This window comes from Rhinolophus sinicus, chromosome 4, assembly GCF_057876585.1.
Source record: "Rhinolophus sinicus isolate RSI-liver-muscle chromosome 4, RSI-T2T, whole genome shotgun sequence".
NCBI lineage: Eukaryota > Metazoa > Chordata > Mammalia > Chiroptera > Rhinolophidae > Rhinolophus > Rhinolophus sinicus.
In genome coordinates, this window is record NC_142504.1 from 62,876,410 (window position 1) to 62,896,494 (window position 20,085).

At 33.9% G+C, this 20,085-nt stretch overlaps 1 protein-coding gene across 2 annotated transcripts in view; it reads right to left on the bottom strand.

Annotated features, from left to right (window-relative positions):
* The window catches only part of RNMT (RNA guanine-7 methyltransferase), a 32,690-nt gene that overhangs the window by 8,165 nt on the left and 4,440 nt on the right, over positions 1-20,085 (bottom strand). Inside the window, exons 4-9 of one of the 2 annotated variants that reach the window (XM_019718710.3) lie at positions 17,570-17,695; positions 15,215-15,327; positions 13,742-13,923; positions 13,277-13,441; positions 4,520-4,637; positions 579-680 (exon numbers count right to left, since the gene is read on the bottom strand). In XM_019718710.3, the coding sequence (XP_019574269.1) occupies positions 579-680; positions 4,520-4,637; positions 13,277-13,441; positions 13,742-13,923; positions 15,215-15,327; positions 17,570-17,695 (806 nt within the window). Of the gene's footprint in view, positions 1-578; positions 702-4,519; positions 4,638-13,276; positions 13,442-13,741; positions 13,924-15,214; positions 15,328-17,569; positions 17,696-20,085 lie in introns of both variants that reach the window. The other variant, XM_019718709.3, reaches the window with a different exon arrangement.

Consider the following 20,085-nt stretch of genomic DNA (forward strand, 5'->3'; position numbering starts at 1 on the left):
TATATATATCATATTTCCCCGAAAATAAGACCTAGCCAGACCATCAGCTCTAATGTGTCTTTTCGAGCAAAAATTATTATAAGACCTGGTATTGTATTGTATTTGTAGTGTATTGTATTATATATTATACCTGGTTTTATATTATATTATATCCGGTATTATATATTACATTACACATATTATACTATATTATATTACATTATATTTTATATTATTAAATTATATTATACCTGGACTTATATATTAAAATAAGACCGGGTCTTACATTAATTTTTGTTCCAAAAGATGCATTAGAGCTGATGGTCCGGCTAGGTCTTATTTTGGGGGAAACACAGTAGATTAAGATATAATGATATGGCAAGGTAACTCTCAAAATAAGTCTATAACTTTCTCAAGTACATTTTATTCTGTATTTTATGGTTATAAAAAGTCAACGTAACTTAGGGAAAACAGACTAACATGTATCTGAATTGTAACTCAGTGAACCCAAGTTCTGTAAACCAGTGAAACAATTTCCTAAGTTTCCATATATGTTTTACATTTTTAAAAATAAAGTATGTTTAAAAATGAAAACTTACCAAAGGTAACCTGACTTGACTGTTCTTCATGTACTTTGCTGCATGTTCATAGTCATCCACCTTCTCCGAGGTGAGTTTGGAATTCTCATCTGCAGGATATGGCTTGGGAAGCAAGTGAAATTCCTAGTTAAGATATTATATTGAAATTTATAATTCAGAATTAAACACACTAAATCGCTGAAATAAAATAATTAACACAATAATCCCAAACTACACATACCTTTTGAAATATGGAAAAAAATGGTTGGAGGGAATCCCCTTCTAACAAAAGAGCTGTTATGGTCAACTTTGATCATAATCATAGAATATTTACAGTTGGACTAACTGTATCATTTAATCACTACCAAGGACCACTTAGCAGAAAACACTTGCATCCCCCTGACTCCATCATAGGCTTTTTCTGTTACAACACAAAGTTGAAGGAAGGTATCATGAAAAGTGCAACATATTAATTTGAGCATTATAGTGATTTAATAGCCATGGAAGGCACGAACAGCAATTAGAAACAATACAAATGAAAAACTTGAGTCAACAGAGAACATTATGAGTTAAAGAAGATAAGGAAAATAATCCAGCCTCCAAAGTAAGTCAATCTCCGTATTTCCAGAAGAATCTGATGAAGTCTCACATACCCACACACACACACACAGGCTGTTTTTTAACGGTATGCTGGGAAAATGTTTATTCAAATTACCTCAAATAGTATTTTTAATCCATTTTAATTAACGTCTCTTTATACTATAAAGAACAGTGCTTTGTAGATACATGTAAAAAACATAAATTACATAGACTATTTAATATAACAACCATCTACTCTATAAAAATTATATATTCTTTAAAATTCCTTTGTCTTCTTACAACAAAGCAGCTAGTAAGGAACAACTTTAGAACTAGATTTCCCTGACAAATTTTTAAGAAAATGATCCAGAAATGTCTACTTTGTTATCTTCTTTTCCCTTTTTCTTTATAAATACCTTACAATAAGCTCAGGCATTAGAATCCATTTGTTTGCTGTTTAAAAAGTATTGGGGTGGGGGGGCGGTGAGGCCGGTTAGCTAAGTTGGTTAGAGCATTGTGCTCTTAATAATGAGGTTGCCAGTTCGATCCCCACATGGGCCACTGTGAGCTGCACCCTCCACAACTACTAGATTGAAACAACTACTTGACTTGGAGCTGATGGGTCCTGGAAAAACACACTTAAATAAATGTTTAAAAAAAAGTATTTGGCTTTTTGGACTTCCATATTGTTACCACTAACAACTATACTCTTATTACAACTATATTCTTATTAAACACAAGATGTAAGAAACACCACTTGTGATCACTAAATTCTTTTGAACCTTCAAGCCCATATCATGTGGTTTCATCACACCACAAAGCTTCAAAACTTTAATTTGAATGACTGCCAAACTATTCTGTTGTAATTTTTTTTTAACTAATCAGTGTAATAAGACTCCTCTATGTGATTATTTGCCTGTCACTGGACATCTAGATTCTGTCCCCTATTGATCATTTTAAAAGACAAAATAACATGATTATAAAGCTGCAAAATGACTGTTTTTTCTCAACTTGCTAAAATGTATATATCCTATTAAGTGTCTCCTCTTAAAGCAGTTACCTTTCCAGAACTATTCTCAGGTGAGAAAAAAGAAAACAGGTATCAGGACTTTATAACTATAGTTCCTTGGCTTGCGTCTTTTCATTCTTCCTTCCATCTGCTACACTGCTTCAGGAGAGCACAGCCAAGTTTTACTGGTTTTACTGCTGAAACTCTGGGCTAGCTGAAGGCTGATGGCTTTAGGAAAAGACCTTTTATAGCAAACATCAGAGAACAGATCAGCTTAAAATCTGACCTGGATTAAAGCAATAGCATCCTGGCTGCTCTTTCTGCCTCTGGTCTTAACATCCCTCCAAACCATCTTCACAGTTGTTCTATTATTTGGTCATATCCTTTCCCACTCAAAGTCCTTTACAGGTATGCAGAAATGACTTGGTGAAGAAGTAGAAAAAAACCAAAGGACTTTTTCAAACTACACACTATTACTGCTCATGTGTGTCCCCAGGTGGCCACAGTGATAGGTCATATCCTCAAGGACAGTAATGAGGGAGAAGCAAGACTGGAGAACTACTGTGCTAAGAAATACTAAGTTATTAGTACTTCTTCAAACATTCTCTGCTTTCATGCTTCTCCACCTTTACTCTTATAGTCTACTTTCTTCACAAAGGTCTTTTATATACTCACTGCACTTTAATAATTTCTTCATTAAGGCAATTCTCAATGTACTAAATTATTTGCTTATATGTTTATCTCCTCAATATGAATGATATTCTTGAAGAAAGTGGACCCTGTTACCCCTATATCCCACTGTCTACATATATTTTGTCTTTTTTTTACATTACCTTTCCTTTTTTTAATTTATCAAATTTATTAGGGTGACATTGGTTAGTAAAATTATATAGGGTCCAAGTGTACATTTCTATAATACATTACCTACATATTGCATTGTGTGTTCACCACCCAGAGTCAGTTCTCCTTCCATCACTATATATTTGATCTCCTTTAACCTCTTTTCTACATATATTTTTGAATAAATTACACCAATCAATTCATTACCCACATGCGAAGAGAAAGTATAAACTGATCATTGTACATGTAACGCACCATCAAGTAAGGATAATATACTAAAGGCATGTAAGTGTGTGGTGATTTATGCACACACTTTTTCTAGTTTTCTCCTCTCCTTCAAAACAAACAAAAACAAGCCTCTCTTAATGTAAAGCAAATACAAACATTCCTAATTCTAAAGTATAAGAAACATAACCAATGAAGAATATAACATTTTAGTGATTACTGGTTTTAAACGACAACAAGTTTTAAACGACAACTTAGGTTTTAAAGAGGACCCTCCCATTCAAAAATGGGGAGGAGGGGAAATGCAACTATGACAGGAGAGGTTAGCTGGAATACCACCTATAAAAACTGAAGAAAACCTGAACGTTAATACCACATGACTTTAAACAAGTCATTTATCATTTCTAAGCCTCAGAATGCCCATTCAAAAACAGGAAAAGTGGTTGCTTTCCCTATTTCATGGGGTAATTGTGAGGATAAATGAGTATGCTTAAAATACTTTCAAGAAGTTTAATGATTGATTAATATGATTCTGATAAATAACAAAAATGTTTACTATTTTAGATCTGTCCAATTAAACACTGGTAAAAAAACAAAGGGAAAACTAACTAATTAATGGCTGTACACTATGTTTAAAGCTTGTGTAGATTACCTTCACTACCACACTAGGGAAAGCAGAGAGTTCAGGAGTTAAAGCAGGTCTCAGGACCAATACAGTCTAAAAGACTGGCATCTTGCCAGTCACCAAAGAAGAAAATTATACATGGTATGAACTTGTCCTGGACCCTGGCCACGAAAGTTTTAAATTACTGATGTAACCAAAGGACATTACTGTAAAGAAGTGGTTCTCAACTGGAGGTGACTTTGCACCCCAGGGGACATTTGGCAATGTCTAGAGACATTTTTGCTATCACAACTGGGGGCAGGAGTGCTATTGGCATCTAGTGGGTAATGGCCAGGATGCTGCTGGACATCCTACAGTGCACAGAACAACCCCCATAACAAAGAATTATCCAGTCCAAAATGCCAATAGTCCTGAGGTTGAGAAATCCTATTTTAAAGCAGTACTATCTAGAAAATAGAATTTGATGACAGCATCACTCATTCATTGAAGTATTTACTGAGCATCTATCCTAGAAAGTTCCTGTACCAACCTCCATCCTAGGTGCTGAAGAGCCTAGAATAGTTATAAATAATATGTGTAACTTATATCAATATTAAGTGTCTACGTGGCCTTGAAAAGAAACTCAGAAGCAGCAAAACAAGATTATCATGACCTGGAACTTTTATACCTTTTCTAAATACTTACCTCCAGGGCCTGCATTCGTTTTAACAGCATTTTATTTTCATTGTTCTTAATCTTTTCTTCATAGAATTCCAGAAATGTTTTTTTGTAGACTAGTTTCATATTGTACTTCTTCACCATTCTGTCCAAAAAAGATTTAATGAAAAGGCTTCCAAAATGTTTGTAATTCCTCAATAGCTTACTTTCACAACAGCGACATCTTCTGGGCTTAACTAAAAACAGCTACTATCTCCTCTATATATTCACAATAAAATGATGCAAAATGAATAAGCAACATACCACTAACCATGCCCATAGGAAAATATGCCCTGTAAATCTCAATGGGCCACAGGTAGCTCTCTATTGATATAATAAATGGGTCAGGAAGTAAAATGAAAGGCTGTGAGATGGGAATGAAGAGCTATAAGGAACACTTTTCTATTGATTCCATTTTATTTAACTTTGTCTCTCACAGCGGCATTGAAAACAGCTGCCAACTTCCTTAAAATATTCTTCCTTTCTTGGATTCTATGCAAACATACACTATTAATTTTTATCCTACATCTTGGGCTGCTTCTTTATAGTTTGTTTCACAAAGATTTCTTTCACCCAACTTCTAAATTTTACGGTTCTGAAGAGATTGGCCTAGAGCCTTACTCATTTTCACTCTTGATTTTACTCAGCATGCCAACAGCTATCGGTGCTCAACTCTCTTCTGTCCCACTCATTTATTCTACTGCTTACTAGGAATCTCCACCAGGATGGGGCATAGGCATTCTCTAAGTTCCCATATCCAAGGCTGAACCCCACCAGATTGTTCCTCTGCCAATCTCTGCTATTTCAGTAAATTGCTCTAATAATTTATTCCAGAAATTCTGGGAGTTCTCCATGCCATCTCCTTCTCTCCATTGCCCACTGTATTCAGCATGCCACTATATCCTTTCCATTAAACTATAAAACGTACTTCAATGGCTTTCCATCAGCATTTTGAACTAGCCAAGCTCTTTCTCACTTAAGGGCTTTCGTATATATTGTCCCTTGTGCCTGGAAGAGTCTTCCTTCCAGTCTTTAACTGGCCAACTCCTATTCATCCTTTAGATCTTGACTTAAACATCACTTCTTCATAGATGGCTTCCTTAAATCCTCAATCACATTGGGTTTCCCTGTTATACTCCATGTTTTTGTGTTGTTGTTTTTTCCACTGCATTTGCCAAAATTTATAACTATATATCTGTAGACAACAAGAAAGAGCCTGGAGTTGATTTCAGGCAGCAGGTAAAGAAGGAAAGGAAAAAAGGGGGAAAAACCCTGGAGGGGTATATGGGAGGGTTTGTGAGGTGACAGGTGAGGGGACAAGATGAAGGGAAACATTTGAGGGCCTTTAGAATTTGTATCTAAGAGGCATATTAAGGCAGGATTCCCTGTAATTTGAATTAGCCCTCCTTGGAAAGATACCATGAGTAAAGATAAAAGTCTCTTCTACTCCAGGCAGTTCATTTTTTATCATAAATCTCCAAAATAAGCCTTTAGAAATGAAACCAAGTTTTACATCTAAAAAATAATTACAATTACAAACAACTAAAACTCAATCTGATCAATCTGAATAGATTTGTCATCATATAAAAGCTAGTATTATACTTTTGTTCAGTTTCTTAATAAAATGGTAAAAGGGCACCTCAAAAATCCCTACGCATTTTTGGATTCTGTCTCACCAAATGAAGACCTGTTTTGATAAATAACTTTCTAAAAATGTATGTATTAAAGTGATTGTGACTTTATATGTCTACCATCATTAAACAATTTAAGTAGAAAAGGTTGCTAGTGCTTGCTTCGTTTTTTTTAAAAAAAGTTAAACTATTACGTATAAAATCACCAACTTTGTTAGTCAAAAACACCAAACTAACATATTAAACATATGAAACACACTAAAAATGTTTATTATTATTCTTTTATGAAGTTGAAGAGCAGCAACATTTCCCAAAAGTTCACTACTTTTAAGAATAAAAGTGGTTCAAATTTAATTTTACAGTTATAAATTGTGCACAGTATTTTCCTGTTTAGGCACTCTACTGAACTTTCTTATATTATTGTATAAACTTTTTATATATTGTAGAATACCTGAAAATCCTATACCCATAATTTTATAAGCTGACTATAACATAATTCAAATAATCACCAGCTAAAAGTAAGCAGGCAATAAAGCTTTTTTCCTCAGTTAAAAAAAATACTTTTGGCTGAATTCCTGGGATGGGAGAGGGACTGGAGATTGAGTTCAAACAATCATGCCTGTGTAATGAAACTCCATGTTAAAACCCTGGACCCATGAAGTTCTGAGAGCTTCCTGATGGAGCCGTTGCTTCTTCATACCAGCTTTGAGTGTCACCGTTCCTCCAGACATACGCCCAGCATTCCCCAAGGAGAATAGGGAGACTGTGCAATTCAAATACAAAGGACACATACTACGTAAGAACACCCAACAAAGACTGAGAGACATAGGGGATCTACCTAATACATCGAAGTAAACACAGAAAGACAGCCAGAATGAGGAGACAAAGAAACATGGCCAGATGGCTCAGGTGGTTAGAGTTCGAGCTCTTAACAACAAGGTTGCAGGCTCAATTCCCTCATGAGATGGTGGGCTGCGCCCCCTGCAACTAAGATAGAAAATGGCGACTGGACTTCGAGCTGATCTGTGCCCTCCACAACCAGATTGAAGGACAATGACTTGGAGGTGATGGGCCCTGGAGAAACACAGTTCCCCAATATTCGCCCCCCCCCGAAAAAAAAAGAAACATGTCCCAAATAAAAGAACAGAAGAAACCTCGAGAATTGGAACTAAATGAAACAGAGGTAACCAACCTATCAGAGACAGAGTTTAGAACATTGATGATAACAATGTTTAAGGAACTTCGTGAGAACATAAAGGATAGCGAAATCATAAAAACCAATCAGTTAGAACTAAAGAATACAATAACTGAAATAAAGAACACACTGAAAAGAATTACTCGCAGGTCACCCATGTGGAACAAAAAGAAAAAAGAATAAAAAAACAATGAAAATAGTTTAAGAGACCTGTGGGATAATGTCAAGTGCAAAAACATGCACATCATAGGAATGCCAAAAGGAGAAGAGAAGGAGCAAGGGATCGAGAACATAGTTAAAGTAATAATGACCGAAAACTTCCCTAACCTGGTGAAGGAAATCGACATACAAGCCCAGGAAGTGCAGAGAATTCCAACCAAGATGAACCCAAACAGGTCCACACCAAGACACATTATAGTTAAAATAGCAAAGGTTAAAGACAAAGAGAGAATCCTAAAAGCAGCAAGAGAAAGACAGTAGTGTACATGCAAGGAAACTCCTATAAGACTATCAGCTGGCTTTTCTACAGAAACTTTGCAGGCCAGAAGGGAGTGGCAGGAGGTACTCAAAGTGATGAAAAACAAAGGCTTACAACCTAGATTGCTTTATCCAGCAAGGCTATCATTTAAAATTGAAGGAGATAAAGAGCTTCCCAGAAAAGAATAAGCTAAAGGAATTCATTACCACCAAGCCAGCATTGCAGGAAATGATAAAAGGGTTTCTTTAAGCAGAAGAAAGATGAAAACAATCTAACTAATGAAGACCAGAAATACAAATAACAAAATGGCAATAACTATGTACCTACCTATTACTAATAACTTTAAATGTAAATGGATTAAATGCTCCAATCAAAAGACACAGGGTGGCTGAGTGGATAGAAAACAAGACCCATGCATATGCTGTATACAAGAGACTCACCTCAGATCAAAAGACATACACAGGCTGAAACTAAAGAGATGCAGTAAGATATTTCATGCGAATAGAAATGAGAATAAACCTGGAGGAGCAATACTTCTTTCAGATAAAATAGACTTTAAAATGAAGAATATAATAAAAGACAAAGAAGGGCACTACACAATAATAAAGAGATCGATTCAACAACAGGACATAACCCTACTAAACATCTATGCACCCAATATAGGAGCACGTAAATACCGTGTTTCCCCGAAACTAAGACCTAGCCAGGCCATCAGCTCTAATGCATCTTTCGGAGCAAAAATTAATGTAAGACCTGGTCTTATATTACATTAAGATAAGACCAGGTCTTATATTAATTTTTGCTCCGAAAGATGCATTAGAGCTCTTGGTCCGGCTAGGTTTTATTTTTGGGGAAAGATGGTATACAAAACAGATACTGACTGACATAAAGACAGAGATCAACAGTAACACTATCATAGTAGGGGACTTCAACACACCACTAACAACAAGGGACAGATCCTCTCCAGACAGAAAACCAATATGGAAACAGTGGCCTTAAATGACACATTAGACCAGTGGGATTTGATATTTTTAGAGCATTTCACCCCAAAGCTGCAGAATATACATTCTTCTCAAGTGTACATGGAACATTTCCCAAGAGAGATCACATGTTAGGCCACAAAACAAGTCTCAATAAATTTAAGAAAATTGAAAGCATATCAAGAGTCTTCTCTGACAACAGTGCTATGAAATTAGAAATCAATCACAAGAAAAAAAAACTGGAAAACACACAAATACATGGAGGCTGAATAACATGTTACTAAATAATGAATGGGTCAACAATGAGATCAAGGAAGAAATCAAAAGACACCTCAAGACAAATGAAAATGAAAACACGATGACCCAAAATCTATGGATTGCAGTGAAAGCAGTCTTCAGAGGGAAATTCATAGCAATGCAGGCCTACCTAAAGAAACAAGAAAAATCACAAATCAACAGTCCTTACACCTAACGGAACTGGAAAAAGAACAGCAAAATAAGCCCAAAGGGAGTACAAGGAAGGAAATAATAAAGATCAGAGCAGAAATAAATGAAATTGAGACCAAAAGAACAATATAAGAGATCAATGAAACCAAGAGCCGGTTTCTTGAAAAGACAAACAAAATCAACAAAACTTTAGCCAGATTAATCAAAAGAGAGAGAGAGAGAGGACCCAAATTAATAAAATCAGAAATGAAAGAGAAGTGACAACAAACACCATAGAAATACAAAAAAATTTAACAAAATACTACGAGCAATTATACGCCAACAAATTAGACAATCTGGAAGAAATGGATATTTTTCTAGAAGCATACAACCTTCCAAAGCTAATTTAAGAAGAAACAGAAAATCTGAATAGACTGATTACTACCAGTCAAATTGAATCAATAATCAGTAAGCTCCCAACAAACAAAAGCCCTGGACCAGATGGCTTTACAGGTGAATTTTACCAAACATTTAAAAAAGAATTATCACCTATTCTCAAAATATTTGAAAAAATCCAGAAGGAGGGAAGGCTCCCAAACTCTTTTCACGAGGGCACCATCACCATGAACCCAAAATTAGACAAAGACATTACACAACAAACTATAGGCCGAAATCCCTAATATAAATGTAAAAATACTCAACAAAATATTAGCAAACAGAATTCAGCAATACATTAAAAAGATCATCCACTATGATTAAGTGGGATTCATTCCTGGTAGGCAAGGTTTTTTCAATATCTGCAGATCAATTAACATGATACACCACATTAACAAAATGAAAAATAAAAATCGTATGGTGACATCAACTGATGCAGAAAAAATAGATGAAAAAAATCCAGCAGCCATTTATGATAAAAACTCTAAACAAAGTGGGAATAGTGGGACTACATCTCAACATAATAAAGGCCACGTATGACAAACCCACAGCTAACATCATACTTAATGGGGAAAAGCTAAAGCCATTCCCCTTAAGATCAGGAACAAGGCAAGGTTGCCCACTTTCTCCACATTTATTCAGCATAGTTCTGGAAGTTCTAGTCACAGTAATCAGACAAGAAAAAGAAATATAAGGCATTGAAATTGGAAAGGAGTTAGTAAAATTGTCATTATATGCAGATGACATGATACTATATAGAGAGAACCCCAAAGACTCCACCAAAAAACTACTAGAACTGATAAATGAATTTAGTAAAGTAGCAGGATACAAAATTAATATTCAGAAGTCAGATGCATTTGTATGCATCAATAATAAATTATCAGAAGGAAAATTAAGAAAGCTGTCCCATTTACGATTGCTTCAAAAACTATAAAATACTTAGGAATACGTTTAACCAAAGTAGTAAAAGACCTGTACTCAGAAAATGATAAGACACCGAAGAGAGAAATTAAAGAATATAGAAATAAATGGAAACACGTATCATGCTCATGGATAGGAAGAATTAATACAGTTAAAATGTTCATATCGCCTAAGGCAATATACATATTCAACGCAATTCCTATCAAACTACCAATGACATTTTCCACAGAAATAGAACATATAATCCTAAAATTTATATGGAACCATAAAAGACCTCAAATAACTACGGCAATCTTGAGAAATAAGAACAAAATGGGAGGTATCACCATACCTGACATCAAATCATACTACAAGGCTATAGTAATCAAAACAGCATGGTACTGGCACAAAAACAGACACATAGATCAATGGAACAGAAAGGAGAGAACAGAAATAAACCCGTACCTATATGGTCATTTAATCTATGACAATGGAAGCAAGAATTTACATTGTGGTAAAGACAGTCTATTCAATAAATGGTGCTGGGAAATCTGGACAGACACATGCAAAAAAATGAAGCTGGACCACCTCTTTACACAGGAATAAATTCAAAATGGATTAAAGAGTTAAATGCAAGATATGAAACCATAAAACTCCTAGAATATAGGAAGTAAATTTGCAGATATCACCCTTAGTAATCTTTTTACTGATATATCCCCTCAGGCAAGGGAGGTAAGAGAGAAAATAAACATATGGGATTACATCAAACTAAAGTTTTTTTCACAGCAAAGGAAACCATCAATAAAACAAAAAAGCATTCTACTAAATGGGAGAAGATATTTGTCAATGATACATCTGATAAGGGATTAATATCCAAAATTTATAAAAAACTCATTCAACTCAACACCAAAAAAACCCCAAAACAACCCAATTAAAAAATGGGCCAAGGACATGAAGAGACTTTTAAAGAGAACATACAGATGGCTAACAGACATGAAAAAATGCTCAACCTCACTAATTATTAGAGAAACGTAAATAAAAACCACAGTGAGATACCACCTCACTCAGGTCAGAATGGCTATCATCATTAAATCAACAAATAACAAGTGCTGTCGAGGATGTTGAGAAAAGGGAACCCTGGTGCACTGTTGGTGGGATTGCAGATAGGTGCAGCCACTATGGAAATCAGTATGAAGGTATCTCAAAAAACCGGAAATGGAACTATCTTATAACCCAGCAATTCCTCTCTTAGGTATCTATCCAGAGAAATCCAAGAAACTAATTCGAAAAAATATATGCACCTCTATGTTTATTGCAGCACTAGTCACAATAGCCAACAACAACTGAAATGCCCATCGGTAGACGACTGGATTAAGAAACTGTGGTACATTTATACAATGGAGTATTACTTGGCCATAAAGAAGAATGAAATCTTACCATTTGCAATGATGTGGATGGACCTAGAGAACATTATGCTAATTGAAATGTCAGACAGAGAAAGACAAATACCATATGATCTTACTTATACGTGGAATCCAAAGAACAGAATAAATGAGCAAATTAATCAGAAACAGTCTCATAGAGAAAAAACTGATGGTTGCTAGATGGGAGGGGGGTGAGGATGAGGGAGAAGGTGAGAGGATTAGAAAGCACAAATTGGTAACCACAAGATTGCCACAGGGATACAAAAGACAGTTTGGGGAATATAATCAACAATGTTGTAAAGATTTGGTAGGGTATCCGATGGACACTTGTCTTATTAGGGAGACAACTCATGGGCGGTGTAGATTTCTGACCACTACAGTGTACACCTAAAGCTGAAGCTGAATAATACTGAATGTGAACTATATAATTTAATATATATATAGTCACAGGATGTGGAGTACCAGATAGGGAATAGAGTCAATGGAATTGTAACAGCTACATACGATGTCAGAGGGGTAGCATATTGGGGAAGGGAGTTTATCACTTTGTGAGGGGTGTAAATGTCTAACTATTACATTGTTTTGTACATCTGAAACTAATTAAAACAAAATACTTTTGTTTTTAAAAAGTAGGAAACCAAATTCGGTTAACTGTGACACGGCCTACATTTAAGTTGACTCTTGTACTCTCCCTATCAAGGAAAACTCCATGACCAAGGTTTCTCATAAGGCCTTGAAGCCTCACCTCAGATGAAGTGCGCTACCGCAACTCTCCCAGTGTCTATCGAGTCCCCAGGACTCCTAGGAATTCAAGTGCATGAATGAATACTTTCCTGAATCAGGATTTTATTATCAACATTACTTGCGAGCACATAGGCGAATTCAGAGCTATAGTGAAATGTAAAACAACTTTTAATACCCATCCCTGTCAAAAGGACTCATTTTATATTGCCAAGTTACTAGCAGTTATTTTAAAAAAAATCTTTTGATATTTGCAATGTCAAGTATTTTCTGTCACAAGCTGAAGGTAATAGGCTCTCTTTCTTACCTATAGGATAAAATAATTCCAGGTATAAAAGAAAAATAAATAAATAGGGCTGTATGGCACCAACGCTAGATTTGAGGTAAGCCCCTTTTTTTTTTTTTTTAAACAAGGCTATACCTTTTCATTGGGTCTCCTATAAAGTAAGGGATGATTAGAAATACTGGGTTTTTTTTTTTTTTTTTCCTCTACAAAGGCAAAAGGAGAATAACAACAGATTAACAACATCCTTACTCAGTTAGCAATGGAAAATAGACCAAGAATTCAGGGACATCCACAACACCTTCCAATTTGAAGTCATATTTGCAGCCAAATAAAGGATAATTTCCTTTCTTCTGAAATTTGACAGTATATATTTCATTTCCAAATGATTCTGTTTCTGAAGTTTCAAGACGTCTTCTATAATGGTTATCCCGAAACCAAAATAAAAAGATTAAAACTGTTATTAACACAGGCTTATTTTGATCAGATTATGCATGTGAAAAACTATATGATGCAATTTTAAAAAGACAATTGACTTAAGCTTTTTAATTTAATTTGAGCTACTTTTTAGAAGCAATATACTAAAAGATCATTAACAATCTTTCTAATAATGTTTTCAAGTTTTATAAAAACTTTATTTCTGATAAACATTTGCTACTTTAAAATAAGCTTAATGCTCAGCACTTTGTAATTCACAATACATTTGAAAATACTTACATCAGTTCAAAGCTATTGGGAGTGGTACCAATAAAATAGCCTCCAGGGCTAAGTCTCTCACAAGCATTTCTGAGCATTGTGTCAGCCTGCTCATAGGACTCAAAAGAGTAATGACAGACAAACTGACAACTGCAGATGTCAAAGCACATTTCCGGGTCACGAAATTTGTCAATCAAAAGTTCCTAAAGCAAATTAAAATGGGCAAACATTTTGAAGTTAAGTGCAGCATAAAAAATTTTTAATCAATTAGTTTCTAGAATTAGGGTTCTTAAAATAAAAGTAGACACGCTCTCCAACTGATCTATCCTTTCTCTCAGTCTTCACTACCTTTCTCTTATGTATAACAAGGGTCATAATGAAATCATTCTTTCATTCTTGTTCAATAGAATTTGATTCCCATTTTCATAGTAATTTTAAAAACTAGGGATTCTGAAATCATCCTACATATCATCCAATATATCAATCATAGGTAACATTTAAAAGAGTCGATCCTTTCATTTGTTTTCACTTGAAAGCCAAAGTAGAATGACTTTGAACAATAACTTTAACACGTTGCGTACGGTGGGGTTTAAATCCCTCATACCCCTCTGTTCCGGCAGGTTTTTAAAAGAAACTACTTTAAAATGCACTCTTCTCTTTAAAGCGTAAATGCTTCTACGTCATTTATTATTTTTCTATAAATAATAGATTCTACAAATAAATTATTCTATAAATAATTATTCTACAAATAATTCAATAAAATATGCAAAGTAAAAAGAGTCAACAGTAAAAACGAGAATTCTCGTTATCCATCCTTAACGCATGGCTCAGAAAAAACGAAGATTCTCATGATCCGTACGCAACGTGTTAAAAAACATACAAAGCTGGCCTTATGGACATTTAAATATATATAAATACTAGTGTTTTTAAAAGTTTCCAACATTCTAGCAGTATACTACCATGTTTCCTCTCACTTTCAAAACTGCAAACAACATGTGTAGGATTAAAGGTAGCTCTAATAGCTTAATGAGCTCACAAAAGTCAAACAAAGAACATACATTTCAAGGTGAGACTTGCACCATTCAAGTGTCTCTGTAGTTCTTAAACTTCAGAGTTGTTAGGCAATTGAGAAGCAGGTAGAAGGTGAAATAAAACAGCCTCTAATATGTTGGGAAACTACCCTTATAAATTACAAGGTGAACAAAACATAAGTTCAGTTCTATTTCAAAATACTGTAAAATAAACCTTGCCCAAACAGAAAAGCAACAAGTGACTTCAAAAGTTCAAATTATTAAAAGCAAAAAATTCTCAAAAGCACTCAGGGGACCATTTAAAAAATTTATCACAACAGAATTTCTAGTTGAAACTGAAAATGCAAGGCCTAAGATTTTTAACATTTCAAAGCACATTTTCAAAAAGAGCTGATTTTTAAAACAAATTTTATCAAACTAAAAATATGAAAAATAAATTGATAAATTTTTAAAAACCTTGTACCTTTGAACAATCAGCAGTTATAAATTCTGCATTGAAAATATATTCATTATCACGACGATTTTTCATGTCCTCATACCGCTGCTGACATTGTTTGACAGAAACATCAGCAATATCTGGAAGGGAAAGGGGTGTTAGTGACTTGTCAACAAAGACCTGCAGAGAAAACAAAATGTAAATACAAAGATGGCACAAATCTAGACATTGATTTCAACTTAAACTTTGGTATGAAACCAAGTCTTAATACAAGCAAAAAGGTTCTATTTCCTTCAAAACAAAAAAGAAAGTCTTTGTTCCCATGTAAATGTCCTATCATTTTTCAAAAGGCATTAAAAGCTTTCTCAATAGATACGTATAACAGAAAAGTTCTGTGATGATTTTTAAATGCTTATTCAATGTTAAAAGCAGAAAATTTAGATTCTAATTTGAATCATAAAACCTAATACTTTATACCCAGGTTTGGAAATGCCAAATTTATATTTGCTTAATAAAATGTTATTTGCCTTTTTTCCTGTATTGAGATTTGCACAGATGGAGCAAAAGCAATGGTGGGTAAAATACTGGCACCTTATTATGAATACAAGATAGTGGTAGCAAACGGTCCTGGTAATACTTATATTCTTCACCACTATAAACCAGCATGAGAAAAAAAAAAAAGCCAGTTCCATCTAAAAATATCCTTGAGAAAGCAGTAAAAATTAATTTTATTAAGTCTTGGCTCTTTTTAATATTCTATGTGATGAAATGGAAAATACTAAAACATTTCTGCTATATAACAAAGCTTGAACAGGACTGGTGTGATTGTATTATAAACTGTACTGGTCACTTTTCTCGTAGAAAATTGTTTTCACTTTGAAAGCACCATTGACAGATAAGCTAGGTATTCTGACTTGATAATCTGGCAGAAATTTTCTTGAAAATGAACAAAGTGAGCCTGTCTTTTCAAGGAAAACAAAAGATGTATTTGTTACCAATGGTAAAATTTGAGCTTTCAAGTGAAAATTACAATTCTGAAAAACTTACACCTACCACCATGGGCTAGGCATCTTGCTATTACTTCTCTCATTGGTGGTGATACTAAACAAATGTGATTTCTTGACGTCAACATAAGAAGATTTGCATAACTTTACTGAACATTATTTTCCAAATATTATAAAATCTCACAGGGCCAAAGATTCATTCAAAGTGCAAGACAGACCAATGGATTTAAATGTAACAATACGAAAAGTCATTAATACATTTTCAGATTCCACACTGTGGATGTTTAAGGAACTACATACTGCTTGCCAAGTTTTGATGTAGTATCAAAGATGAACATCTTCAATTATCTGAAAAGACTATTAAAGTATTCCTTCATTTTACAACCACTTATTAAATAAAATACCAAATCACAACATACTGAATGCAGAAATAGGTGAGAGAATCCAGTTGTCCCCTTATTCCAGACTCTAAAGGAATTTGCATAAAATATTTTTAAAATGCCAGTCTTCTTACTAAATTTTGTTTTTTAATGGGTTAAAAATATTTCTTAAATTATCATTTTTAATTTTTACAGTCAATAGATATAACCACACACAAAAGTTTTCTGGGGTCCTCAATCATTTTAAAGAGTGTACAGTGGTCATAAAACCAAAAAATTTGAGAAGTGCCAATGTAGGCAACACTTCATAGGTTGTGCTGTATACTTCCTGTTACTTATCACATTGGAAGAACATAATGCCTGCTTGTTCCACTTTAGTGTTAAGACTGACTAGTGGGTTCAGGTGCTTTCAACCTTTCATCTAATAGCTTTAGCATCTTTTTATGATTGTTGCTTAGATCTATTATTTCATCAGGGTGGAAAAATCGTGATTTTCATCATTCCTCCTGCACTTATTACGATTTTTCAAGAAAGAGGAACTTCCCTTTTCAATCATTTGGTTACCTTGAAATATGGTTCATACAAGGTTGGGAAGATAAATACTCAATCCCCACCTCCCCACTTAATTTATGAATTTCAGAATAATGAGTAAATTTCCTAGCACCCTCCAAGGATAAACAATAAGATTTTTTCCCTCTATTTGATGTATTGCCATCCACTCTGATCACTATTTTTGTTGATGAAATTGTGTACTTTAGACATGACTCTAATCATCTTTAATTGCTTCCTTTCTTTTAAGAAGAACAAGTTATCCCAGGCTAATTAACCATACTATAACACCGTTAATAAAATCTGATATTTTAAAAACACCCACCTCATGAGTAGCACCCAGATATACTGTCATAGGTATTTTAGTGTTGCACTGATAATGAGATCCTTTTTATTTTCCATTTCCCTGACTGACTACAAATTATTATTTTCCCCATTATTTATCTTACCAGTACAAACTAGCTTGTTAATTCTTCCCTTTTTCCACTTGAGCAAATCTCCACCTTTACCACATCCCAGGTCCAAAACACTGATATCACGTTTTTTTTTCTGTCGCAAGTTTTCTAAAAATTCCCCTAAGAAAGAAATAAATCACAGTAAATGGTCTCCTCCATTTTTACTAAAGCATAAACTCTTGCCCCTAATAACCTATTAACTTCTGCCTGACACGTAATACAAATTGTTACATTTTCATTTTTCTAATTCATAACCTTCGGTAAATGTTTCAAAATATGACTAAGAGTTAATTAACTTAAACTTCTAGCATTAAAGATGAAAAAAACATGTGTCTGGTATCTTTGAAACTTAAGATAAGGTTTTAAATGTTACTTTCACAATCTGATTCAACATTAAATAGCAGATATTTTAAACTCTAATTAATACAAGACTCAATTGTTCATAAAAAAAAATATTCATAGTTTTTTGTAGTTTTCTCTTTCCAAAATGAAGTATTTAGCTAACTATACACTTAAGTTAATCAAAATAATTATGAGGTAAGAGTGCTTGATTTTCTCAAAAGATATCAGGCTTACCACTAAAAGAAATACAAGAACTAGTCAAAAAACTATACATACCTCTTAATTTTGCTATCATCAGAATTCTTAAGTACTCTGAAGTAAAAATGGAATCGTTCATCCCAATCTACGAAATCATATTAATAGCCAACAAATAGTATCATAGGTGCCCATATATCAATAGCCAAATGCTTCAAATATCAGTTAAAGGCATCTTAATATTTTTAGACAACTGAAGTATTCAGCAATTCTAAAACTTGATACAATATGGCATCCTAGATTTACTCTTCCTATCTTTATCACTGAGTTTAACTATTTCATGTGTGTACTATTTTGACTGCTAGTCTATTCTGTATAAATGCTTCTGTCTTTCACTGTCCACAGTATCTCAATTTCAATAGAAGTGCAAGTGTTCCATATTTAACTTTCTGTGATGACTCTTAAGAAAACAGCATAAAAAATAACACTGAAAGAGTGAAAAACAACTATTATAAAATCTCTTTATTTTCATACAGTAAGACTAATGAGGTGGGTAATCATTATGAAACATTACTGAAAGATATCTTCATCATATTCAAGAATAGTACAACTATTTACTAAGCTATAAGCACCAAAAAGAAAGAGAAAATGAATGACAAAGAATGGGTGTTGAGAAGAGAGAGACAAAAGCCAGACAGGAGCTTGGCATATACCAAGCTTGCATCAGAACCAGAAAGACAGGTGCAGATGGCAGAGCACCCACTGAGAGAGTTGCTGGAACAGCTGAGGAAGGAAAATACCATAAATATTCTGAGATCCATTTTTGCTAAGTTTGACTTAAGTCTTTCAATGAATAAATACATAAATAAAAGATACATCATTTGAAAATATCCAATGATAAGTTATCTGCATTAGTGGATCTGCATAGGAAAAGAAAAGAAATTAGGACTAGGGTCCAAAGATTACCTTAAAAGTATAGGCTAAAAATGACATATTAAAAAAAAAAAGAAAGAAAGAAAAAAGAAAGCGGACACTCAGTTACCCTACCTGACAACTGGCAGAATGAAATAAATCATATTTTTGTAATAAAACATGAATATTAAAAAATAGAAAATATTAAAATGTGCTTGAAAAAAAATGAGCCTAGTTCCCACTCCTAATACTACTCAGAATGTCTAATTTACCTTTAAAAATTAGTAAATTATCATCAAAACTAGTAAGAAGTGCCCATAATTGGCATTTTATTCTTTCCAGTGTAACCAAGAAAGCATTCTCACTTTTCCTGAGGCTGGCTTTAAAACACAAAAATAGAAACAAATAATCTTACTGTGAAAAACTTCAAAATACACTGGCTTTTAAAAATTCTAAACTCTTATGTAAGAGTCTAGTAAATGTACTAGATCTACAAAGCAATAAATATATCCTAGAAATAAATCATATTTCTTCCACTGACTTACACTTTAATTTCAAAGATGAGTTTCTATAGAAAAAATGCTGGCTCCAAAAAATTGAATGTCTTCATCAATCCTCAACAAAATTTATTTCTCCTCAGACACCATACAAGAAAGATAAGTTCAATGGACAACCAACACACAGGACCTTTACCAACTCATTAAAGGCCTAGAGATAAAAAAAATCATAATATTGTCCAGTTTCTTGACTTAATGGAACCTGAATGTTTAATCCAACAATATGTCATTGTTTCAGAACTATCAGAGAGAAACAGAATAATTACTTAATAGCACTAGGTAACCTTAATTCTAAGTATGAAAGGAGCACACTAGTTAACTGTTCAACTTACTATCCATTAGACATTCATTAATATCTTACGTAGTCAACCAAAAGTGAATATGAAAAGAATTTATCTTAAAGGCAGTTTTAGTTTTGGCTCCAATTCTATAAAGCCAAGGTTTGATAATTAAATGCAAAGGAATTAAAAATCTAGCATCTTGGTGTATGATTAACCATGGGGG